Source organism: Lampetra fluviatilis, chromosome 2 (genome assembly GCF_964198595.1).
Source record: "Lampetra fluviatilis chromosome 2, kcLamFluv1.1, whole genome shotgun sequence".
Classification (NCBI taxonomy): Eukaryota; Metazoa; Chordata; class Hyperoartia; order Petromyzontiformes; family Petromyzontidae; genus Lampetra; species Lampetra fluviatilis.
The window spans coordinates 30,533,583-30,561,082 of NC_136276.1; the positions used below are offsets into that span (position 1 = coordinate 30,533,583).

Below are 27,500 nucleotides of genomic sequence, written 5' to 3' on the forward strand. Positions count from 1 at the left end.
GTATTGGTTTTTTTTTCAATCATCACAGTCGATTTTTCATCGATTATCTGACAAATTCAGTCACAAGCAGTTATGCCTCGCCAAGACCTGCCAGCGAGGATGACGACGGTGGTGATGGTGGTGGTGATGATGGCCGTGGGGGTGTCCTGTGCCCTGGATCCTGACGCCGACCTCACGTTCAGCACCGAATTATCTCCGGACAAATTCCACGTCTCGTGGGCGTTCGACAGCGACCAGATCGTCCTGGAGGCTCGGGTTCGCACCCGAGGCTGGGTCGGCCTGGGGCTGAGCTCCACGGGGATGATGGCCGGCTCTGACGTGGTGGTCGGGTGGGTGGACAGCGCAGCCGCTACCCACCTCGTGGTGAGTGGCAGGCGGCGCGGTCCTCACGAGGAAATATCTGGGCTCGATTCCTGGTCACGGTTCTTTTTAGAACACAATCACATTCACCATGACGACCATCGCTTTCACCATTAATCGTGATGTTCATCACAATGACTGTCACCGGTGCCACCCATAACGCCGCGTGTCTTAGTTGTTCAGCAATTGGTCTCAATCTTGGTATATTTACGCACGAGTTTACAATGGTGATAGTCATGATGAGAGTGATGTTGATGGCAGGCTATGGTCTTGGTGATGATGATGATCATGGCAATGGTGCTGGCGACAGTGGTGACCGTAACGGTGGAAGAGATGATCCTTGTGATTTGTCATTCCCGATAATCCCCATCGTTGTTGCTGTACCCACTTTCATAATTTCGTTAAATGTACATATATATCGCTAGGTTTCCAATAATGATGACAACAGCTTCAATACTTTTTTCTCTGCATTCACCACCTCCCACATGTATGCACCTATCTTGAACTGTTTTCGAAAACATCTATTCGACAAAATACAGGGCCGTGTAAATGTGGCATTGCATTGAGCAGGCCTAATGGTAGGTTTTTACCCTTTTAACTGGTACAAAACTGACACCTTTATTCAAGGCATCATGTTTGCAATGACCACAGCACAAGTAGTCAATAAAGCAAACAAAAAGAAGCAACTCTGATAAGGATAATAATATGCACTGTCCTTGAAGTTGTACGCCTTCTGGTGTCATCTGGCCCTACACCAATGGGGACTAGGCTCTAAAGAAAGCCGTCTCGGGTGTGGGCCAATCAACTTCAAGGACAGTGCATATTATTATCCTTATCAGAGTTGCTTCTTTTTGTTTGCTTTATTGACTACTTGTGTTGTGGTCATTGCAAACATGATGCCTTGAATAAAGGTGTCAGTTTTGTACCAGTTATAAGGGTAAAAACCTACCATTATATTTTGCCACTGGTAAAAGAGATCTCATAGTGTAAATGTTGAGCAGGCCTGTTCGTTTGAACGCAGCAGGAGAGCATGACAATAATAATCCACTGCTGGATGAAGGCCTCCCCCGCGTTGATCACCGCGGGTTAGTGGAGGGGAAGGGACGCCTTTGAGTGGTTCTGATATCCCTCGCCACTGATGTTAGCCGTGGTTGGGAAATTAACTGAGGTCGTTGTGTTCATAGCGGAGTGCGTTAACCGCTGGGTCACCGCTTCCCATGTCACGTCACACGCCCCACACCTCACACACACGCATCCATCACACTCACGCAAATCACACACATCACATACACATTACACGGACCACACATCAAAATAACGCACACCCCTCTCAAACCAAAGTGGCTCGGTATCGTTCATGTTCAATTATCCTCGGCAACAATCATAATTTGCACATTAATCGGAAAACTTTACATTCTTCCACACGCGATTCCATGTATACATGACTCGTCACTCAAACTTTAAATCTTCATTAACAGACATGTGCAGTCGTAAACCAAAAAGCATCAGTTGCAGATCGAGGACGATTGAGCGTTTTTCTCCCAGATCGGGGTGTAATCTCAATGATTTGAGAGTAGTCTTGTCTTCTGACAAACAATGCGCCGTGTGTCCCTACTACCCTACCCCCACCCCCCCTGGGCTGCTGCTGTGCGGTCAGGACGGACACATCGAGGGGGAGCGGAGCCTGGTGCGGGACGCGAGCCAGGACTACAAACTCGTGCGGCTCAGCGAGAACGGCACCCACACGGTCATGCGCGTGGTGCGCGCGCTCCGCACGTGCGACGCCAATGACAGGGACATCACCGTGCGTGTTGCACACACACACGCGCACGTGTATACACACACACGCACGTGTACACACACACGTGCACACACACGTGTACACACACGGTGTGCATACACGCACGTCTGCACACGCACGGGTATACACACACACTTGTACACACACACACGTGTACACATACACTTGTACCCACACGTGTAGACACAAACACGCGTGTACACATGTACACACGCATACACATAGAGTCAGTGTACACAACGACACAGATATACAAACGACAGATCCCCCGTATAGCCTTAACTGACTGTTGGGGCAAGTGCTGTTAGCGAGCACCTATGAAGGCCGGCATAGCACACAAAGGAGTGGGTGGGCAACACCACCCCCGGCCGCCTTTGTCTCCCCAGTGGCGATGTTTACACACCGCACCAGGTACTCATTTGAGGCTGAGTCGATCTAGTGGAGGCCCAGGACCGGTTCAGATAATCGTCACTGGGTGTTGGCCGTGTTGAGCGGGTTGCCGGGTTCAGAGCGCAGCGTAGCGCTAACCGCTACACCACCGCTCCCACACACATACACACACTTGTACTCACACACACACACGTGTACACACAGACGTGTACACAGATGCATACATAGATACACATACACATAGATACGCATGCACTCTTAGAAAAAACGTGCTTTTTAGCAAACCAAGGTTTTCTCCCTAACAGCCACTGGTGCTGTGATTTACACATTTATTTCTTCGGGTAATTTTCTTAATTGAAGCTGTCTCTTAATGTGTGGCATCCGCCACGTTCAGCTTACTTCCAATCAAATGTAGTTATCGTAAAGGGTCGCGCACATGTTTGTCCTTCGTGTGAGCAATGCAGTTCAATTTTGATGGGGCTTGACGTGTGCACATAACTGGCATCCATTCTATCGTCATAACAAGCAACTTGTAATTGAGAACACACGGCGTGGTAGCGGCTATGCTGCTGCGCGTGGCTGCCTGTAACCCAGCGTTGTGAAGGCAGCGAGGGTTGTTGGATCACCGCACAAATGCTGCGAAGTTCCCTTACCGTGAGCATCGAGGATGTGCCAACACCCTTGGCTCGCCAGAAGGCAGAAGAGCAGTGGTTCTTAATCTCTACTGCAGCCTGCACCCCTTTGGTTCTCAGAAAGGGCATCTCGCACCCCCAGCGGGTGGATGCACCCCAGGTTAAGAACCACTGCGGTGGAGCACACAATGTGGACCTCACCTGCTCCATCGGAATGGGATAGAGTGGACCCCTCCTCGCACGCGTGGGCTTTTTGCGGGTTCTCCAGTTTCCTTCCACATACCTGTGGGTACCTCTCGCCCGCAAGTCATTCTTTCTCTACGAGAGCGAGCGGATACCGTGCAACGCGCCTCAAGTTACAATTATTATTGATTATTATTTGATAAACGGCGTGCGCCATCACACCCCCCCCTCACCTGTGTCTCTGTCCGGCAGGAGGACACGGTGCGCATGATCTGGGCCTACAGCACCGATGACCCAAAGAGCGAGACTCAGATCCTGTACCACGGCGTGGTCACGCGGGGCTCCAAGAGCGTCCAGCTTCTGAGCAACGGATTTCCCACCGAGCAGCCCCTGCCTCAAGAACACAGCTTCATTGACCTGACATTTGACAAGGTGTGTGAGCCCCAAATCACGCACGGGCAAATATCCCCCACAGCAGCCTACTACATAGACCGTTGAGGATAAGTGTCATGGGTGTCGAGGCCATAAGTGTCAGTGATCGGTATCATTCAATGCAGAAGAGATGTTTGTCAATGTCCCTCCTCCCTCACTATTCGGGCTAGAGATTAGGGGCTCAACTATGGGGGGGGGAGCAGCATTATGGGACGCATAGGGACCCGGTCGGCCACAAGGGAACCTAACATCAATAGATAAACAAGCAGAAATGTTTTAAAAATTTTATATATATAAAAAAAGATTTCAACAATTAACCATGAGTGCCAAAAAAAACATTGTTACAAATGAAAACATATTTCCGAAAAATACACAGCGTGAAATCTAGTAACGCTACTGCTGTAGTTTGTTATTGAACACCACCAGGCTTGCTTGCTAACTGACATGCACATGAAAGCAAGACGCATGCTAATCTAATCGTGAGTATTGTACCTTTACATCTTTTTTTATTGATACGGTCACCGTGAGACAGTCGTCCTCTAAACCCTATGCACGGTGTAACTAAAATGATACATATGTAGTGAGTCCAACTGAGTCACAGACGTTATCCTATAGAGGCAACACTGGTAGGAACCCACTGGTTTCACCAGCCCACAGGGGATTATTGTGTCCGTCCGTCTGTCATGCAGGGAGGGGCTGGGTGGGGAGGGGAGGGTGGGGAGGGGCTGGGTGGGGAGGGGCTGGGTGGGGAGGGAGGGGCTGGGTGGGGAGGGGAGGGTGGGGAGGGGCTGGGTGGGGAGGGTGGGGCTGGGTGGGGAGGGGAGGGTGGGGAGGGGCTGGGTGGGGAGGGTGGGGAGGGGCTGGGTGGGGAGGGTGGGGCTGGGTGGGGGTGGGAGGGGTGGGGCTGGGTGGGGAGGGGTTGGTCACCCCGTGGTTCCCTTATAAAACTCAACGTTTAATCTACTCACGCCGGCTTGTGCCCGCCCTCACAGTCGGGAATATTTGCGGAATACACCACGCCGCCGTTGACCCTGGCCATTGACCGAGCAACCCAACGTTCCTACCAGCTCCCTCCGCAGGAATGTGTTCATATCAACACGTAATACACAAAGGGGTAACTGCCCCTTTACCAGATACAGCCTCGGGTGGTGACCACTCAGCCAACCACACCATACGGAGGAGTTACAGCTACGAAGGGTCGGACCTTCACTTGGGTCCCAGCCACTTGTTGATGCCTTGTAGGACGTAGAGCTTCCAGCTTGTCGGACGAAGCGACATCTTCAACTGATTTTTACTAGAAAAAAGGTCAACAAAACACCACTACTTTCTGCCAATTTGTCCATTTTTACCCCGCTGAGAAACTAGCATTCAAGCCGGGCCATGAATTATGTTTCAATGATAGTCAAACGTTATTCCTGGATGAGGCGCCACGGTGGCTAGATGTGAATTACCTTGCCTAGTATGCAGGAGGTCGTGGGTTCGATCTTGACCCTGACGCCTGCTGTATATTTGGAGTTTGCGTGTCTCTCTCCCTGTGGTTGCGTGGCATTTTCTCCGGGCCCTCCGGTTCTTCCCTCCGCATTTAGAAACGTGCATTTAAAGCAATTTTCCTGCCATAAATTTCCACGCGATAAACCGTTCCCGTGGAGCTATCATTTGTGGCCAGGTCACTTCTTAAAAAAGAGCTTTACAGCTCAGTGGGCTTTACCTGGTAAAATTAACAATAGTCTAATATTCTTGGTTCTTTCGGTAAATTCACGTAGAAGGAAAATAAAATAAATATAAAACAAAAAAAATTCTCACGACGTTTCGACTGCAACACAAGCAGTCATCATCAGGTGTGAAATTCACACCTGCTTGTGTTACAGTCGAAAAGTCGTGAGAATTTTTATTGTTTTATATTTATATTATTTTAATATTTCCCTTCTATGTGACTTTACCGAAAGAACTAAGAATATGAATCCCTGCAGTCACGAAAGCTTTAAATCAAAATAGTTTAATAGTAAAAAATCATGACATTATGTAAGCAAACGGAGAGACGAGGGCTTGACGAAGCATTGTTTGAACAGCAGCTGTTGTGGTTTTGTTTCTCCCTCGCCGTGTCCGCTTCTAGTACACGATCCCGACCGCCTCCACATTCTACGCGTGCAAGCTCGTCTCTCTGCCCAAGCTCAGCAAGAAAAATCACCTCATCAAGGTTCACAGCGGGGAAAACCACACACACTTATACTGAAATAGTGGTGGGTAAGGGGGGGTGGTCAGTAGGTAGCGGGGTGCGGGGGTGGGGTGCTTTCACGACCAAATGTCTCTCTTAGAGCAGCAATATAAGAATAGACTTGCAAAAAAAAAACCTCTAACTGCAGGACCCTCCTGGAAAAAAAGAGTCAGCGGGACATTACTGGGTAAACAAAGGACACGACCCATAGAGCATTATCTGAACTGGAATTCGTGAAGCTCTAAGCGATGACAACCGAGTGACGTAGGCTGGAAATGGATGCGAGCTGGTGAACAGCTGGTATTCCGAAGCAGTCGCACACCCAATCAGACGCTTAGTAGGCTCAAAACCCTGCTTGGCTTGGAAGATTTGATGATATGGGGGTGCATTGAAGGTGATTGGCTCGTAGGGAGTGACGTCAATGCTGCGTCCCCTTTAACATGCAACATTGGACCAACGTTGGCCCAACGTTCGTCAAACGTTGGCCCAATGTTGACCCAATGGTTCCAAACCAAATGTCAAAGTTGGTCCCGCGTGTTGCACGTCCACCCATGCGTTCTTCACGCGTGCACCCCCTCCACTGCGCGTGCAGGTGCAGCCCATCGTCCAGGCCGGCAACGAAGCGTTCGTGCACCACATTCTCGTGTACGTGTGCCTGGACAACGTGAACGCGTCCCACGTGGGAGTCACGCACCAGTGCTACCACCCCAACATGCCCGACTCCTTCTCCACCTGCAGCTCCGTGCTCGCCGCGTGGGCCATTGGCGGCGGGGTACGTGGTAACCCCGCACGCACGCATCGCCAGTTGCATGTGTGCCAAGTACTTGTGTCTGAGTGCGTGAAATACCGCCTGTAAATCCAGCACTGTGGAGGCGAGGGTCGGTAGATCGAATAGATGTTGTGACACTTCTGTGTAGTGGGCGTTAAGGAGGTGCCATACCGTGCCTTGTCCGAAGGCATTCAGCATATAGTAAACGAATCCCCATCTCTTCCATGTTTATGTAATAAAGTGTTGCCAACTCGCAGGCGTGGGAAAGGGCAGAGAGAAGAAAAAGAAATGGAAATAGAAGGAAAGTGGATTCTGGTTTTGGAGCGGCATTTCTTTTCACAAGGGAGAGAGGAGGGGTTCAGCGTAGCCCTGAGCTAATTTAGATACAGAGATGTGTGTATGCGATGGTGTAACCACAGCCACACCTGCTTAGCAGTGTTCGCAGATTGTGCGGGCAGCCAACTCGGAGGGCAGGCTCTGTTTTCAGGCGAGTGAAGCCTGTGGTGCCATCCTACCGCCATGCGGGCAGTCCCAGTGATTGGCCTTTGCTGGCTGGTGAAGAAGAGAATGCTGGATTTGAAGCTTTCGTGACTGCAAGGATTCATATTCTTAGGTTTTTTCGGTAAAGTCACGTAGGTAAAACATTAAAATTAATAGAAATAAAAATCACGACGTTTCGGAGGCAACACAAGCTTCCGTCTTCAGGTGGAACCGTCACAGCCACGACAGCTGTATCAAGTAAATGACTTTACCGACAAAACCTAAGAATAAGCGAATGCTGCCTTGGGGAAACTTCCGTGGGCTGCTTGCTATTGGCGGTGTTGTTAGTGTAGGTGTCTCCCTTAGATAATGAATACAACAAGATAGACAACACATAACAAAAAAATACAGCATACTAGAATAAAACAAACAGATACAATACGCTAAGCAAGTAAAACTCGACAAACAAATAACATCAATCATCACCATCATGCAATATTTCCTGCTGCATAGCCTAATTGGGACGATAGCCAGTTTGCTGGCTGGGTCAGTCTGGTTTCTCAGCCTGGACTAGTCAGTTTGAACGCCAGTGGACAGTGTTAACACAGCTTAATAGCACTTGTGCCAAAGATTTGTTAGTTTGTTTTCATCCAGAGCCCTCAAAATAATGATAGTGCATTGTTTCTAGATTTGAAGCTTTCGTGACTGCAAGGATTCATACTCTTAGGTTTTTTCCGGTAAAGTCACATAGGTAAAAAATAAAATTAAAAGTTAATAAAAGTAATGATGGAAGTAAAATAAAATAATAAATCACGACGTTTCGGAGGCAACACAAGTCTCCGTTATCAGGTGGGACCATCACAATTACTGATGCAGTAATTTTAGCTGTGACGGTCCCACCTGATGACGGAGACTTGTGTTGCCTCCGAAACGTCGTGATTTATTATTTTATTTTATTTCCATTATTACTTCTATTAACTTTTTATTTTATTTTTTACCTACGTGACTTTACCGAAAAAACCTAAGAGTATAGTGCATTGTCTTTATGCTGTTCGTCTTCTGGAGTCCTCTGGTCTAACACTGTTTGAGACTAAGCTTTAAAAAAAGCTGTCTCTGGTGTGGACCAATCCGTTTCAAAGACAATGCATATACAATCAGAACGTGTGTTTTGTTTGCTTGCATGTTCGCCACAAGTATGTGTAGTTAATGCAGACATGATTCCTTGCAAAAAGGTTTCTGTTTGTTGTAACATCTTATCACCTGTTTCATTGCTAGAAAGGGTAAAGTTTATTCTCATATTTTGAGGCTGACAAGGGAGGTCCCATGATGTTGTTTTCATTCGCATTCCACCTCGATCATCACGGTTGGCTAATTATCACGGTTGGCTACGTACGGGTATCAGTTATTTTCTTTGCCCTAACTCTTGTGCTCATTTTCGAGCTCATGCTTGTGTTTCCCCATAAATAGTGTCTGCCTAAACACAGCATCCACACGTAGGAGACAGACGTGACTGAGGCTTGAACAAGCACAGTGCTGACCATACAGTCTCCCCATTTCTGGTAGCGACCGAACAATGCTCCTGGCAATCGTGTGGACCTTTGCCGTTGTCTTGGGACTCCCAGAAGACAATTAATGCTTTTTGGCATTTTGCCATTGTTTGGCAACACCTAGGACACCTCACCAGATATAGGCTTAGTTAAGATTTAGAGTTTGCTGTCAAGACGTAATCAGGATCAGTTAAGTACACGTAGTGGTGAAGCTATGTGGGATGTTGTTATACCAGTGATGTGTGTGTGTGCCTGTGCTACAGACGTTTGACTACCCCCCCGAGGCCGGGTACTCGCTGGGAGCGCAAGGGGACCCCAAGATGGTCCTGATCGAGATGCACTACGACAACCCCGGGCTCGTGTCAAGTACGGGACGCATCTTCTAGCATGGTGTCGCTAATCAGAGGGGGAAGGGTGTTGCGATTCATTTAGCAGCCTCTAGGTGGGGAAGGATCGCATGAGCACACGAAATATGACGTAAAAAAACATTGATTGCTATCCGATTCGGTGCACGTATTGAAGGATGAACAATCCATGCCAGTCAATGGATTGATGGGTCATTAACTCCCCTATTTATCCACCTCTTCACTCATCGCCACCACTACCACCACCGGTTCGAGATCTACTACTGGATAAATTAATCCCATATGAACACCCACTATCCAATAACACCTGTACCCTAACTGTGTTACTCAACTTGGAAATTTCTCAATCTGGCAATATCCGTGCTCCAAATCCAGTTTCGGCTGATGGCAAACTCCAGGCCATTGCCCTGCTCGTTCTTTTCCGAAGAGTATCGCTAAAGGCCTATAAAAATGGACACAGGAAAGGTCAATAAAAAATAGAAATCAAGAAACTCAGATTTACAAACGAAGATGCGGCCAGGGCATCCTATCTTATAGCGCCTTCGCCAAGGCGATTTACAGAGAATTAATAACGAGACATATGATGGTAATGGTGGAGATGAGGTTAACAAAGTAGATGAGAGAGGAAGCAATGGGGGAGAATCTGTGATGATGCGTGAATTCGGTGAAAGCGAAATTTATGACAGTAAATGATGAATGGAATAAATGAGTGGGGAATGAGTGATAGCCATGTAATGAGAATACGAAGAGGGAATAGGAACTGTGGTGGTTATGAGGGGTGGATTAAGGGGCCATGGGTAAGATACAAAAAATCAGTGAATTTTGAATGAGGAGCGGAAAACTAGTACTCGAAGGTGACTGCTTAATGTGATGGGGAAGTTTGTTCCAGTGAAGGGAGGCGAGAAGGGAAAAAGAGCAAAAGTGTGGATTGAGCACAAGGAGAAGGAGGAACAGAGAGAGAGACGGCAAAGATTGAGAACGTAAAGAGCGAGAATGCGACGTAGACAGGTACAAGAGTGGCAAGATATGTGTGGGCAAGACCATGTACGCGACGTGCAGCAGGAATCCCCAACTGTTGCGGGACGTGGACGTGGGGTACCACATTGTGCCACGACTGAGGATGAATAAGATAACGACGCCAAGGTGGTGGCACTCCGATCTGCGAGATGGCATGCGGCGAGTTGGACTGGTAATGGTAGAGAGATTGTTGATGTACCGCCGAGTAGGGGCCGTAACAGTTGCACGTATCCAGCAAGTCGAGTGGAAGGAAGGTGAAGCAAAGGAGGTGGGGGGAAAGATAAAGGCTACTTTATAGTGGACACAGTGCACAGAGAAATGGAGTGGAGTAATTTGAGACAAGGCGCTTACAAAAAGATGTGGTAGATGTAAATGATAGATTGGGATATTTGGGAAATTAAAGACTGAGGAGGAAATGCTCAAGAGACCAATCAGTGTATGCACTAAATGGACGTATTGACGGTACACTAGTGCAGCATAACACACGGTCCTCATAAAATAGTCTAGAATCAAAATTTTAACTGGCATTCGTCTTCTGACTGCTTCGACATCACGAAAACTGATTTTGACACACCACCCGAGGGTTTGCGACCGGGGTTGCGAATCATTAGAAAATAAGTAATAATTTTGAAAAATTTGCTTTTTTTTACACCGCGCACCAGTGTACCACCAATACGGTCAAATGCAGTTTGAAGTGAAGAAAGATATCTACTGAGAAAGGCCTTTGAAAAGTAAAGTGCATGAATCACCCGAAAGAGAAAGATTGATATTGAGTGCGGTCCTAAATGGACACGTGGGAGAAGAGGGGGGACAATTTTTTGAGAGTCCATGAAGGCAAATGCTTTGACAAAGTTTACGTGAAATAGAAAGGCCAACTCATGGGATCGAGTGGCAGAGACAGAGTGAGAAAAGTCTAGAAGACCTCAGTTCAGGTTTGCCGATGACAAACTGCAAGGAAATGCCGCACTGTCATTTAAAGTCTGCGCCTGCACCTTTGAACCCCCAACTCCAGGGGTGAATGACAGCTCCGGCCTCCGCTTCTACATAACACCGGAGCTGCGTGCATACGACGCGGGGGTACTGGAGACCGGCCTCGACGTACAGATCATGCACTTCGTACCGCCCGGAGCCCCCTCCTACACGAACTACGGCATCTGCCCCACTCAGGGCTTCGCCACCGTCGGCCCGGACGGAGCCGCGCTGCCGCTCCAGGGAGCGATGTCGCGACCCAGGCGTGTGGCGCCCGGCAGAGAGGTGAGGAATCTCTCACAACACAAAACATCCATTCCACCCCAATCCCCATCTGCTCACAATGGCCTCTTCTCTGTGCAAATGTCTTTTGAGTGGTTATGGAAAAGATCACTCGGTATTCCCGACTTAAAGCAGCTACACTACATACTGCCCGTAACTAAATCACACTCAGTGTGCCCTGTCTTCATCTTAACATCGGGCATATTTTGAGTGCATTATAAAGGTTTTTGGGTTAGATCGCATTATTTATAAATGTGTCGCAACCCTCCACCACCGGACACGGCCAATCAGTATAAAAATGTGTCACGTTGACAAGAGACAAATAGTTCACTATCTTAGCCCACCAGTGTGTTGAAGAGTGAATTCACAACATCTTCGGGGGATTTGCCAAAATAGTGAAGCCATTTACCTGCTTCCGGTCTTAGATCAGTAATCAGCTAATTATTATTACATAATTGCATACACCCCCACCTCCGCCTTTGATCTCGAATCATGATGGGGTTTAACAATGATGACATCATCATGCACTATTTAAGACCGGAAGCAGGTGGATGGCTTCATTATTATGGCAAATCCCCCGAAGATGCTGGATGTAATTTCCAGCGAAACGTCGTACTCAAATTGTAAATGTTATGGATTCACTCTTCAACACACTGGTGGGCTAAAATAGTGAACTATTTGTCTCTTGTCAACGTGACACATTTTTTTACTGATTGGCTGTCTTGGGTGGTGGAGGGTTGCGACACATTCATAAACAACGCGAACTAACCCAAAAACCTTTATTATGAATAATACTGGTCGCGAAAGCCTACGTGTTAAACTGATATTTTGAGTGGTTTGTAGGCACTAACCTCTGTGTAGCACACAATTATATGACCTTTCAGCGTATTCCTACCTCCCAAACGAACAAACATTCTTTAGCACGTTCGCCAACATCACCCGTCCCCCATCAAACTATCGGCAATGTTTTCATAACTCACTCTCAAAACCTCAAGACTACAAGTTACAGACACGGTAAAAGTAAACATGGGACCTTTTTTTTTATAAAGTCCATTATTGAGAGTGGGCCTGACCAGAGGAGTGCTACGGCCACAGAGAAAATGGGCGTTATGTTCACACAGGCGACGCAGAGTGGAGAGATGAAGGTGTTTGCTACGATGCTGCACGCTCACCTGCTGGGCAGAGCCGTCCAGGTGCGGCACTACAGGTGAGTGTGACGCTCGTTTATGGGATCTGCACAAGTTTGTTGGGACCTCATCTACTGTGCATTATTTTCTCACTTTTGTTTACCTTTCCTATACCTTTTCTATACTTTTGTTTTGTTTGTTGTTGTAACGTTTTGACCAGCCTCTATTGGACATCTGTGAAAAAGAGCTTTACAGATCATTGGACTCCTCCAATACTGTATAAATAAAGATTCTGATTCTTTCAATGCTTGGGTAATGCCGCATTGCCACATCATTGTAAATGTGCAGAACTTGTTCAGCGTTTATCGAATAAAGTATGTAAGCCGTTAAAAAGAATAGTTCTTGGTATTCATATTATACAGGAAGCAGTGCTGCAATGGTTTGCACATTGCACTTTGGACCTGAACCTTCTCAACACAGCCTCACATTCTCTTATAATACACGTGCATTTGGTCAACGCTCAAGCAGACCTTGCCGGACGGAGGGGTTACGTTCATGGAAAATGTCGTGTTGGGCAAAACCGCGTTAGAAAAATAATAGACCTCGTGGGAAAAATATGGTTGCGTTCCTGGGTCCCAAATGATCACTCCCTCCCTCTTTGTTTAACTAACTGTGTGCAGCCGAAAGAGAATAAGAATGTTTGTTTATCCTGGAGGAATCCGACATCCAAACACGCATTCGATAACGCGTGTTTGGATGTCGATAACACGTGTCGGACAAGATTTTCTTGTACAGTAGACTCACGATTATCCGCGTGCGGTTTATCCAATTTGCGAATTAACCACGCACCTGAGATTTTGACATGAATGAATAACTCATGGAGTTTCCCTTAAGTCCAAATTAATAATCTGAAACGGTTCTACATTGTTATTCTTGGACATGTTTATTACAAGTCACGTGCTTAAACCGAAAAAATGTTCTCCGGTTCATCCGAAATCTACGTGATCGCCGCTACAGTACAGTAGTTGCATATCTTTACAGGAGTGGGCGGCGCTTGATTGATTTTGATTGGCGTGGCTCTGCTGTCCACTTAGTGAGCGGAGTCTTCTGCTCGAGAGTACAAAAGTGTTATCACTGGGCACGCGCATCGATCGGTCAATCAGTAGTTTTTTGGCATAGAGATTGGTGGAAAATGGATATTTTCGGAATATCCACGATTTTTTATTATCCGTGGCCGCCCTCCCCATCATTAGCGCGGATAATCGAGTCTACTCTACTTCTAAACCGCTTTACCTTATAGGTGGGGAGTACAGTCTGTTTTCCTATAATGCAGTAGTTGCGTTCCTGAAGAACACCGCGTTATGGAAAAATTGTGTTATAATATATAATAAAGGGTAAGGCACAGTCCATGATAACACGTGAGATGCATATGCAGGCTGAACAAAGACTGAGGCACGTGGGTAGCATCTAGAAGCATCCAGCAGCATCCCACCTTGTGTGATACTACGCCGAGGCAGCTTTGCAAACGTTTATTCCTACTCGCGCGACCTATAACATGAGTAAAACCCGTATCAGGAAAAACAAACATTCTTATTCTGTTTCGGCTACACACAGTTAGTTAAACAAAGAGGGAGGGGGTGATCATTTCGGACCCAGGAACGCAACCCTATTTTTCCCATGAGGTCTATTCTTTTTCTAACGAGGTTTTGCCCAACACGACATTTTCCATGAACGTAACCCCTGTTCTATCCAATTTGCATCCGCGTTATAACAAATGTGTTCCCTATAACATTTTGCGTTATGAAAACTGCGCGTTATAGGAGAACACTGTACAGATACTGATCCCAGTGTTCACTGTCGCTTTGGCTAGGGACGGCAAGCAGATCAGCGACCTGGGTCGCGACATGGGCTACGACTTCAACTTCCAGGAGACGCGCTACCTGAAGGAGCTCGTTTCCGTGATGCCCGTGAGTAGCTGGGGCCGATTATGATCATCCACAAGTGGGACCAGCTGCAGCCACTGGACAGCTAGAGAATTTTAAACTTAAATACTAAGTCATGTTGGCCAAAGGTCCAGCTGCCATTAGTGTGACCACGAAAAACCCTTTTAAACGAGGTTTACTGCTCGATCCACCAAATCCGGCCAACTGAGTGTACCAAGGACAAATCTGCGTTCAATGGGTTATAGAGCTTTCAGTCGTCGGGCGCAGTCCAGTTAGGGACGCTTAGATAGTCGAAGTTTTTAGGGCTCATCTGAAAACACATTTATTTCCTCTTTCGCATCTGTCTGTGTCGGGTTGTTTTCCTCGCAGTTTTAATGATAAGGGTGTTTACTCGTGTTATAAAGTGCTGTGAGGCCTGGCGTGAATGGCGCTATATATAACTGAGTTTGACTTGCTTAACAAGGAATAAAAAGGTATCAATGCTCCTGTATAGCGAATGAATGAATTGTGGTTGATTGGTGGTCACGACTTGATTTAATACAATTCTTTTTTACATAATAGGTATAGGGTCAGGTGTGACAATTACAAACGTATGTAAATTGAACAAAAATATATTGTAAAGCAGTTACAGATATTTGAAAATGACCAAGTTTTGCTTTTATGTTGATCCATTGGTTGACCCTATGTTGTATGCCCAATGTTTATCTCATGTTCAAATTTTAGGGCGATTCCATTATCACAGAGTGCCTCTACAACAGCAAGGAACGATCCAGTACAACCACGGTAAACTACACATGGCACAAAGGTCTATATCTTAAATTACAACTTAGTGCTCTACATATCATGAGACAAATACAAAGATGAAGATCCCCCATATAACCCTTGCAGACTGTCAGGAAAAGTTATATTAGGGAGCACTTCAAGGTAATGAAACGGCATACACAGGGGGTGGATGGCCATCACCACGCCCGGCCGCCTTTGTCTCCCTAGTGCTAAATGTTACACACTACACCGGGTACTCATTTAAAGATGGTATGTGTGTGTGAGACACAAACGTACGTATGCACATCAACACACAAGATCTCTACGTACATTTGGGCGATCGCTATTTTTGTTATGAGGGATAGCACATGCACATGTAATAAAGGTCGTTGAAGCGACTTCTGGAATCTGGTCTTTATTCGTCTTTCATTACAACACTCCTTCATGCTGCTGACAGAAAGCGTGAGAGGGATAGAAAGAGAGAGACGCGCGCAGCCACGTGGCAGCCTGGACCCCCGCTCTCATGTGGCCTCTTCCCTTCGTTCGTTCCAGTTCTGACCATGTGTTGTTCATCTCCATCCCTATTTAATACCCGGGTCACGTGGTACGTTTCCACCAATCCTGGTTTGCCTCTATGGAATCTTCCAGACTCCACCGTAGGCTCCCGGGACCACGCCCCTGACTCGTCTCCCCAATGGCTGTGGCTAAAGCCAGCAGAACCAATCTTCTACTTACAACTGTCACCTTTCCATTACGTCAGGGCCACGCCCCTAGGCTTCCCCCCATTGGCTATGGACCAGGACTGGCAGAGCCAATCATCGTGACGAGTTGTGATCCGTCAACGACCCGGATTAATCCTCACATTACATACATATAAATACGAGCTATATACGTGCTTCGCTGGATGTTCTTGGCAATCATTAGGCACGTGCAATTTTAAATTGGACGTAGAGGATTGGTAAACATGAAAGAGTGGTCCCGTAGTGGGGAAAAACCCTGGCCCTACCCCATCATCTAAAAATAACAATTCACATTTGTAAGGTGCATTTCATCCGTTGATCCCAATGCGCCATGTAAGGAAAGCAGGAAATAAACAAAACCAGGGTAAATGGGCAGAACGAGGGGATGAAAGCCAGTTTAAAGAGGTGAGTTTTCCAAGACAGACTTAAACATATCTCGCGATTATGATTGTCTTATGAGCAAAGGCAAAGTGGCCCAGAGCTTGGGAGCTGCACAGTTTGCAAAAGTTCGATCACCCCTGCAGGAAATGAGTCTTGACCTCTCAGCGACCCATTTTTCCCCACAGGGTGGGCTCAGCACCCAGGAGGAGATGTGCCTCGGCTTCCTGCACTACTACCCCAAGGTGAACGTGTCGCGCTGCCTCAGCATCTATGACATGACGCAGGTGGCACCCGCCTTCGGATACATCGTCATGCCGTGAGAAATGCAACCACACGCGCGCGCACGCCAATATGCACTCATGCAATTTGTACCAATACACTTTATTTATATTTATTTATCGTGGCATGCTTACATTTTCTTGGTTCTTTCGGTAAAGTCACGTAGAAGGGAAGTAATAAAATAATAAAAATAAAACATAATAAAACAATTCTCACGACGTTTCGGCCACAACGCAAGCAGCCGTCATCAGGCGACGAATGAAGCACCTCCAAGCTTGGAGCGTATATTTAAGCTGGGTTAGACCGGGGGAGGTGGGAAGAAGAGCGCCTAAATAAAATAATTTGCATATCAAGAGGAATTCAGCATATGGAAAATGCGTAGGAGGTGGGCGGGGGGGGTTCCAAATCAATACTATGCCCGTGCATTATGCAGGATTAGCAGCATCAAAGGGGGGGGAGGGGGGTAGCATTAACAAAGGAAAGGAATGTTAATAGTATGTAGCTAGAGTTACTAAACAACCACGTAAAAAAACTAAAGTAAAAAACTGCGTAACAAACTAAAGTATAAACTACATAGCATCATCAGTATACTTACTATACTCTACAATAAGCTGAGTTACTAACAGTAAGTAATACATAAAACATTCTACGTTGTAAAAAATTATATAATATGCTTCCATCTAAACTTTATTCTCTTACATCACACGCGTCTATACCGTACTATATACTGCCATAGGCCAACCCAACATTAAATTACATACTGTATTGCTATAAACCACTCTATACCTTATACATTTTAATATAACACTATGTATTATTCTACCCACCCTAATGTGTATCGAAATGGTTTATTACGTCCTTCCAGTGATTGCTAAGCCAGAATCCATCTTCTCGGTTAAAATTGTCTCTGTGTTTGTATATGTGGATCACCTCATGAACGAATCTCTCATGATAGCCAGATGGCTTGCAGAGAACCTCTGTCTTGGAGAAGTCAATGTCATGTGAGCCCACTGAGTTGTAACAGTGATCTGCCACGGCTGAGGTGTTTGTCCTACCGTGTTGCAGGTCAGCTTTATGTTCACGGATGCGGTCTGAGACATGTCGTTTGGTTTCCCCAATGTAACTGCTACCACAGAGGCAACTTAGTTTGTAGACACCAGGGTACTGTATGTCTGGAACCACATCTTTTACAGACGGTACCAGATCACGGATTTTATGTACTGTGTTGAATCGGACCTGGATCTTGTGTTTAATCAGGATTTTGGAGATCTTTTTTGTGACCCCAGCAATGTAGGGTAAGGTGATGGTCTTGAAAGGCTCCTCAACCGGATCCTTCTTGATGGTTGGAGTGATGGCTTTGCGGATTGTGTAGTCGGAGTAACCATTAGCCTTAAGAGCTTGGCGTACGTGTTTGAGTTCACTGGAAATGTGTTCATGGTCGGAGATGCATTGGGCTCTATGATATAGAGTCTTGATGAGGGAATTCTTCTGGGATGGATGGTGGTGGGAATCCGGTTTTAGATAAGCATCCGTGTGGGTGGCTTTCCTGTAGACAGAGTGGCTCATTGAACCATCAGGTCTCCTTTTGATTAGGACATCCAAAAAGGGTAGCTTGCCATCATTTTCGACTTCCATGGTGAATCTGATGGCTGGGTGTATGGAATTGATGTGGTCGAGAAATTGGTCTAGAGCAGGCCGGCCATGTGGCCAGATGACAAAAGTGTCGTCTACGTACCTCTTCCATAAGGTCGGGCGTAGAGTGGCAGTCTGGATGGCGTCCGTCTCAAATTTCTCCATGAAGATGTTGGCTACAACCGGAGATAGGGGGGAGCCCATTGGGGTGCCCTCAATTTGCTTGTAGAAGGTTCCATTCCAGGTGAAGTATGTATTGGTTAAGCAGTGTCTCACCAGGGGGGGTACCCCAGCATTCAGTCCTTGATGAACCAAGTCTTCAATGATTGCGATGGTGTCAGGCACAGGCACCTTGGTGAACAAGGAAACCACATCAAAACTGACAAGCAGGTCGTCTGGGGACAGGGCAATCCCCTTGATTGTCGATACCAGGTCAGTAGAGTTTAGTACTGCAGAGGTGGTTTTTCCAGTGAAAGGCCGTAGGATTTCGGACAAAAAACGAGCCAGTTTGTAAGTGGGGGAGTTGATAGTAGAGACAATGGGACGAAGAGGTGTATCTTCTTTATGTATCTTTGGCAAGCCGTACAATCTTGGTGGCCTGGCTGCCGAAGGTTTCAACGAGAACTGTTTGGTCTGATCAATTAATGCGGTTGAAGCAGAAATGATGTTGTTGGTTTTGGAGACGAGGCTGTTGGTGGGGTCTCTTTTTATTTTTGTATAGCTGCCATCGTTGAGTAGTTCTTGAATTTTGTTGTTGTATTCTATTTTGTCCATGATGACAGTGGCATTGCCTTTGTCGGCTGAGAGGATGACAATGTCATCCCTCTTTTTTAATTGAGCTAATTCAAAACGCTCATCTTTGCTGATGTTGCTAGCTGGCATCTTAGCGTTTTTGAGGGTTACAGAGATTTCAGATCTTGCTACGTCTGCAGCGATGTGACTCAAGCCCTTGAGAGCTACATCTACTCGAGCAATTATATCATTAACTGGTATGTGTCTAGGTGTGACTGCAAAGTTTAGTCCTTTAGCTAAAACGGATTTCAAACCTTCAGAAATAGGACTGTTACTGCGATTAATTACGACTTTGTTAACATCTAGCTTTTCAATGTGTGGGTCCGGTTTCTTGTTTGAGAGGCGGTTGAATTTGGAAATCAAGTTGTCCTTACATTTAGTCGACATAGCGGCAGCTGAAGAGGCAGTCATTTTTTCCACATGTTCCCAATCCGATGTGGACATTGTTGCACTCAAAGATAAGTGTGATTTGTAGAGTGTCTTGTCTAACTGATCTAGTTCGGTCCGCGTAAGTCTGATTTTCTCTGAGATAAGAGCTAAGCTAGTTCTAGACAGAATTTGTTTCGCATTAGAAGAAGTTACAGCAGCAGATGTTAGTGTAAATGCGGTTGGTATTACCTTAGAGTCGCGGCATCTCTTCAGAAAGGTGAGAGACTCGATTAGCTGAGCCTTCTTATCCCGGAGCTTGTTGAAGGATCTCAAAGTTATGTGGAAACCCTCCCCGTAGAGGCGGTTAAATTTCGATTTAAAGCTTTCGTGACTGCAGGGATTCATCTTCTTGGTTCTTTCGGTAAAGTCACGTAGAAGGGAAGTAATAAAATAATAAAAATAAAACATAATAAAACAATTCTCACGACGTTTCGGCCACAACGCAAGCAGCCGTCATCAGGCGACGAATGAAGGACCTCCAAGCTTGGAGCGTATATTTAAGCTGGGTTAGACGGGGGGGAGGTGGGAAGAAGAGCGCCTAAATAAAATAATTTGCATATCAAGAGGAATTCAGCATATGGAAAATGCGTAGGAGGTGGGCGGGGGGGGGTTCCAAATCAATACTATGCCCGTGCATTATGCAGGATTAGCAGCATCAAAGGGGGGGGAGGGGGGTAGCATTAACAAAGGAAAGGAATGTTAATAGTATGTAGCTGCAGTTACTAAACAACCACGTAAAAAACTAAAGTAAAAAACTGCGTAACAAACTAAAGTATAAACTACATAGCATCATCAGTATACTTACTATACTCTACAATAAGCTGAGTTACTAACAGTAAGTAATACATAAAACATTCTACGTTGTAAAAAATTATATAATATGCTTCCATCTAAACTTTATTCTCTTACATCACACGCGTCTATACCGTACTATATACTGCCATAGGCCAACCCAACATTAAATTACATACTGTATTGCTATAAACCACTCTATACCTTATACATTTTAATATAACACTATGTATTATTCTACCCACCCTAATGTGTATCGAAATGGTTTATTACGTCCTTCCAGTGATTGCTAAGCCAGAATCCATCTTCTCGGTTAAAATTGTCTCTGTGTTTGTATATGTGGATCGCCTCATGAACGAATCTCTCATGATAGCCAGATGGCTTACAGAGAACCTCTGTCTTAGAGAAGTCAATGTCATGTGAGCCCACTGAGTTGTAACAGTAATCTGCCACGGCTGAGGTGTTTGTCCTACCGTGTTTCAGGTCAGCTTTATGTTCACGGATGCGGTCTGAGACATGTCGTTTGGTTTCCCCAATGTAACTGCTACCACAGAGGCAACTTAGTTTGTAGACACCAGGGTACTGTATGTCTGGAACCACATCTTTTACAGACGGTACCAGATCACGGATTTTATGTACTGTGTTGAATCGGACCTGGATCTTGTGTTTAATCAGGATTTTGGAGATCTTTTTTGTGACCCCAGCAATGTAGGGTAAGGTGATGGTCTTGAAAGGCTCCTCAACCGGATCCTTCTTGATGGTTGGAGTGATGGCTTTGCGGATTGTGTAGTCGGAGTAACCATTAGCCTTAAGAGCTTGGCGTACGTGTTTGAGTTCACTGGAAATGTGTTCATGGTCGGAGATGCATTGGGCTCTATGGTGTCTACAAACTAAGTTGCCTCTGTGGTAGCAGTTACATTGGGGAAACCAAACGACATGTCGCAGACCGCATCCGTGAACATAAAGCTGACCTGAAACACGGTAGGACAAACACCTCAGCCGTGGCAGATCACTGTTACAACTCAGTGGGCTCACATGACATTGACTTCTCTAAGACAGAGGTTCTCTGCAAGCCATCTGGCTATCATGAGAGATTCGTTCATGAGGCGATCTACATATACAAACACAGAGACAATTTTAACCGAGAAGATGGATTCTGGCTTAGCAATCACTGGAAGGACGTAATAAACCATTTCGATACACATTAGGGTGGGTAGAATAATACATAGTGTTATATTAAAATGTATAAGGTATAGAGTGGTTTATAGCAATACAGTATGTAATTTAATGTTGGGTTGGCCTATGGCAGTATATAGTACGGTATAGAGGCGTGTGATGTAAGAGAATAAAGTTTAGATGGAAGCATATTATATAATTTTTTACAACGTAGAATGTTTTATGTATTACTTACTGTTAGTAACTCAGCTTATTGTAGAGTATAGTAAGTATACTGATGATGCTATGTAGTTTATACTTTAGTTTGTTATGCAGTTTTTTACTTTAGTTTTTTACGTGGTTGTTTAGTAACTGCAGCTACATACTATTAACATTCCTTTCCTTTGTTAATGCTACCCCCCTCCCCCCCCCCCCTTTGATGCTGCTAATCCTGCATAATGCACGGGCATAGTATTGATTTGGAACCCCCCCCGCCCACCTCCTACGCATTTTCCATATGCTGAATTCCTCTTGATATGCAAATTATTTTATTTAGGCGCTCTTCTTCCCACCTCCCCCCGTCTAACCCAGCTTAAATATACGCTCCAAGCTTGGAGGTGCTTCATTCGTCGCCTGATGACGGCTGCTTGCGTTGTGGCCGAAACGTCGTGAGAATTGTTTTATTATGTTTTATTTTTATTATTTTATTACTTCCCTTCTACGTGACTTTACCGAAAGAACCAAGAAGATGAATCCCTGCAGTCACGAAAGCTTTAAATCGAAATGCTTACATTTGTCCTATTTTGCATTCCTATCGTTTTTTGTGTTGCTGTAACTTGCTGATCTGCCCCGACTGGACATCTGTGAAAAAGAGCTAGCTCATCGGATTCCTCCAGGATAAAAATTATGATTCTAATAAGAGTGCACCCACAAAGACGGCCAGGCCTGTCAACCGTCAGAACAAGTTTCTGCGATGCCTCATGTACCACTACCGCTTGGAACCAATTGTCACCATTCTTTGGGACAGCCTGGAACCAAACTTTTATGCCCAGAACACAATCTCCTCATTATTCATTGCTGTTGATCACTGCCAGTCAAAGATAATATATATCAGAACTCCATTCTGTGATTGGCTCCACAAAAACAACAGCTGTCATTCACCACTAAATGGTGGTGATGTCACCATGGCGCTTTTGCCAGGCCAGGTGCACTCCGAGGCCACGTGTCCAAGGCTCACTGACAGGAGGTCACGGGACACACCCAGGTGCCGTTGGTTGACTGACTGAGATGACTGACTCCTCATATACAGTACATACATACATGTTTTAGTCTATCAAACTACTCGCTTTCCAGATTAATATCAGCATTTGTTTAAGAAGCAAACTTGGACAGTTTTGACCTTTGTGTTTCATAAGCTTGTTAAACGAGTCACTCTGGTTGAATAATTGCTGCTTTGGATTACCAGGTATTATTGGCAAGAGCACTACATCGAATGGGGTTCCGATATTCTATATGGAGGGCTCTTGCAATGTTCTGGTTGGAGTTCTTTGTGTTTTATTTTTATTTACGTGTGTATTTATCTCGGTATTCCTGACTCGAAATACTGACCTTCCTGAGTCGGGCTTCTTGAGGTTTTACTGTACGTTATATTGTCCGCCTCACAGTAGCTACCCACACCTGATCATAACCCCTGTGGAGGACAAGTGGAAGCCGATCTTCTTTGTCTACGACAAAGTGAACTGGACAGAGCAGACTATCCGCACCGTGGAAATGGCGGCGCGCATGGCCGAGCAGTACGCGGTGCACGCGGACACGGTGAGAAGAGCGCGGAGTGGGGGGGCCGGCAAAATATTTTTTTACCAAATGACAATAAGTTTGACGGCAACATCGGTTGAAGGATGACATTTGGGTAGTCGATGCCAACCCTAAATTGCAGGCAAAGAGAGCTATTTCTAGCTTGGTTTGACTTTGCGGGGTGAATTTACAATTGTCTAAAGAGTATTCTTTGGGTCTTTAGGTAAAGTCACGTAGATAGGTTCAAGAAAAGGCGGTGGTGGTCTTTCCACCAATGAAAGGGCTGCAGGCAAGAATTAGCATGTCAATGCAAGATTGCCGAGCATCCTTAACGGTGAGTGCACCAAAGTGACTATGTTAATGTGAGAGATTAGCATGTTAATGTGAGAGATTAGCATGTTAATGGCAGATCATGAAGCAGCAGCCTCGAGGATGGCGCGTGAGATAGCTACATTAGTGAGAAATTTAATCTGTTAATGTAATTAATCAGAGGGCCGAAAATAACAACTAACATCGGAAGGTGGTAGGTTGGGAACATCACAGCAAGTTATGACTTAAACTGGTTAATAACGTCCTTCCAATGATTGCTCAGTTTGTACCTATCTTGTCGGTTGAAACTGTGTTTGTGTCTATATATATATGGATGGATTCATGAACTAATCTTTTTTGATAGCCAGTGGGTTTGCAAAGTACATTCGTCTTGGAGAAATCAATTTCGTGTCAGCCCACCGCATGTAAACAATGATCAGCCACGGCCGAGGTATTGGTCCTACCGTGTTTCAGATCTGCCTTATGTCTACGAACACGGTCCGAGACATGTCGCTTAGTTTCTCCAAATGTAACTACTGCCACAGACAGCTTAGTTTGGAGATGCCGGGGTATTGCATGTCAAGGATCGCATCCTACACAGATGGGATCAGATCACGAATTTTATGTACTGTGTTAAATCGAGCCTGGATCTTGTGTTTGTTCATGATTTTGAAAAAAAAATTGTGACCCCTGCTATGTATGGCAAGGTGATTGTTTTGATTGGATCCTCAGATGGCTCTTTCCCACTGGTTGGGGTGATAGCTTTACAGATTGTGTAGTCTGATTATCCATTCATCTTGAGAGCTTGGTGTACGTGTTCCAGTTCACTGGTTAGAAATACATCGAGCTCTATGGTGTAGAGTTTTGATGAGGAAATTATTCTGGGAAGGTAGGCACCCATATGGGTGGATTTCTTGTAGACAGTGTCCCATTCAGCCATCTGGTCTTTTTTAAATTTTTGTTATTTTGTTATTTTCTTTGAATCTGTCTACGTGACTTTACCGAAAGACCCAAATAATATGAATTCCAGAAGTCACGAAATCTTTAAGTCAAGGTTTGTAAAGAGTATTGAAGCTTTAAGACTTTTGGATTACACACACACACAGATGCCCATTACACACATGTATTTCTCAAGTTAATGTCAAGGGTTCATCTAGCCAATGCTGTTGATGCCACAACACTTAGTCATAACTCAAGCAGAACTCAGAGTATTGAAGTAATAATTGTACCTATGTTTGACTATCTGTTCCCCTTAAATTCCTCTTCCATCTTATCCGTATGATCTTTCACTCTCAACACGATCTCCACACCTTCACAGAATGGGTTCCAGTCCTTCCCCGGGCAGAGAATCCCCGAGATCCCTGCGGACCCCGAAGCGCCCCCCTGCAACCCCACGACACCTACCACGAAACCCACCATGAGACCTACCACGAAACCCACCATGAGACCTACCACGAAACCCACAACGAAGTCCGGAGATAAGGGGGCAGCCCCGAGCGTGCACCCCCACGGGACCTGGCTGCACCTGCTCCTGACACTGCCCATCGCGACCCTCGCTCTGCTGTCTGCAGAGTCTCTCCTCGCCTAACTCACGAAGTAAAGGAGCTCAAGAACTGCCATGACAATTAGAAATGTAATAATTCACTGACCGAGTAAAATGGATGTTCATGTTCATGCAACAAGCATTGGCTTTTATGTAACGAAAATAAAGTATTTCCAATTACTTTAAGTTGTATATGACTAATTTATGGGCTCCTTGCAGCTACCATGACTTTCACGTGCACCACACTAGGAAATACATCGTGGGAGGGTCATTTGATGAATCATCACCGATTTTATATATATATTATTTTAAAGCCACAGTGTTATTGACAAATATGTTGAGTTGTATTGTCCAAGAAGGAACTGATCAGTGAATCAAATCGCAACTGGCTGTGTTGACCGGCTACTTTGTTGTGCAAGAACACTTGTTTTCGACTGCTACGGCCGAGCTGACCCGATTTTTTGATGAATTAGAGTTAAAAAACAACTCCAGTTGTATATTATTTTCAGAGTTTACCCAAATAACCAAAATAAGCTGACCAGGTTTTCTGATAAAGACTCACTCAGAAACGCTTGCACATAAAAGTGCCAGGACTGCTTTACTGACGCAATAAAATTTTGCTTAATTAAGGGTTGGTTCTGCTGGGAACATTTTCGATTGAGATGCTTGTTGATATTTTAAGCTTGAGCAGAATTCTAAGTTGGATAATGAGAGCCAGTCGGTAAAGGAAAATCAGCCTCAAAGATTTGGGTTTCTGGCCAACTCGTGATGTCTAAAAACATGGAAACGTGATTTGGTAGAGGAATGGGGGCCAACTTCAGTTCATACTCGAGTTGTACTGTTTATGAAAATGTGAAATACATGTGATATGGAGTGTGATGTATATTCATATAGATGTACATTCATATAGTGGTGATGACATCACTATGGCACTTGTACCAAGCTAGGTGCACCTTGAGGCAAAGTTCAATGTCGAAGGCCTGCCAGCAGGTTGCCACGGGACGGATCCAGATGCCATGGGTTGCCTCACTGAGATGACCAGCGGAGGCACCACCTGTGCTCCCCACTGAGCCAACTTGCTAAGTTTCAGCGCCCTGGCACTCCACCCATTTATGTGACCGTTGCTCCTCTGCCTTCCACTGTTGTTGGAATGGAGCTGCTTCCAACTGCCCAGTAGTACCTTCATAACCATCTACCACAAAGGCTGATTATAACGCCCCTGGTACCAGTCATCGGCAAGTCCAATTAACGACACATCCTTCTGTACCATATTAGTCCATTTCTTCTCTAGCCTGTGCTGCGTCCATTTAACCCCCTCTATCTGGCCAAACAGAAGCGGCTTGGGCATGCAGTGGCCCATGGGCATGCAGGCTCTATTACCCAGCCAACACAGCCTCGCCTGCCACAGAAGCACACTGATAGGACTGTTCAGATCTTTTAACGTTCTGTGAGCTCTTCACACAATCCAGTCGGGTCAGGCCAGGCTGAATTATTGATCCTTTATTCTTTTTATTTCAACTCAACGCGAGCTCATTACAAAGCGCCAATCACCAAACGAAGGGGGGAACAGAAATTCTGCAAACGGCACCCTGAGTTCGATGAGACGGGGCCTGTTGAAGGGGGTTAAAGGGTAAGGGGGACGATGACTAACATACTAGAGGAAAGAAATTATATACACGCGACACATGTCTCACAGAGCAGTACTCCACTCCCCAGCCTGAATTTTTAAACTGGCACAAATGTTCAACAAAGGGGTCCACGTTTCGCAAGCAAAGAGAAGGGAGAGCATAACTGTGGCTGAGATCAAGTTCATTTCATATTTTCAAGTTCAAGTTCATTTATTAGGTACTAGCGGAAGTACCCGGCTTTGCCCGGGTGAAAAATATATTTCTTAAAAACCTTACATATATATACACAGATACTAAGGTATTGTCAAAGCCCGGTTGGCTGTTTGTACATGTCTCCACCAACAAATATATAAGAGGCTTTCACAAGTCCAAAAAGTTGTAGAAAGTGTGGGGTAAATAGTTGATGTCAAAAGGTTTCCGAAAATTGTGGTCTCCCCCCCTCAAACATATCTTTACCCCTCGTAGGTATATATACTAACAACACCTTACATACAACAGAGGAAGTGGTATCTATTGACTCTGTAGTAGTATCTACTGACTGTACCGTAGTATCTACTGAGCCAGTAGTAGCTACTGACTGTGTAGTAGTATTTAGTGACTGTAATAACTACTGACCATAGTAGTATTTACCAGAGGTGTGGACTCGAGTCATGTGACTTGGACTCGAGTCAGACTCGAGTCATGAATTTGATGACTTGCGACTCGACTTGGACTTGCATAACAATGACTTTGTCCCACCTATGAGATGTGGA

At 45.5% G+C, this 27,500-nt stretch overlaps 1 protein-coding gene across 1 annotated transcript; it reads left to right on the forward strand.

Annotated features, from left to right (window-relative positions):
* The first annotated feature begins 72 nt into the window (after positions 1-72).
* Positions 73-25,165, forward strand: LOC144938403 (DBH-like monooxygenase protein 1 homolog). Its single transcript, XM_078866197.1, has 13 exons — positions 73-363; positions 2,018-2,164; positions 3,619-3,798; positions 5,912-5,995; positions 6,606-6,785; positions 9,073-9,175; positions 11,204-11,445; positions 12,564-12,649; positions 14,440-14,536; positions 15,236-15,295; positions 16,581-16,711; positions 23,139-23,289; positions 24,896-25,165. The coding sequence occupies exons 1-13, from the start codon at positions 73-75 to the stop codon at positions 25,163-25,165; spliced, it is 2,022 nt and encodes a 673-aa protein (XP_078722323.1).
* Positions 25,166-27,500: the final 2,335 nt, after the last annotated feature.

Excerpts from the sequence above, each read along its gene's own strand:
- LOC144938403 (XM_078866197.1), top strand. The coding sequence starts at position 73 with ATGCCTCGCCAAGACCTGCCAGCGAGGATGACGACGGTGGTGATGGTG. Across the intron at positions 364-2,017 it reads CAGCCGCTACCCACCTCGTG|GACGGACACATCGAGGGGGA; the intron begins GTGAGTGGCAGG and ends CTGTGCGGTCAG. Across the intron at positions 2,165-3,618 it reads CCAATGACAGGGACATCACC|GAGGACACGGTGCGCATGAT; the intron begins GTGCGTGTTGCA and ends TCTGTCCGGCAG.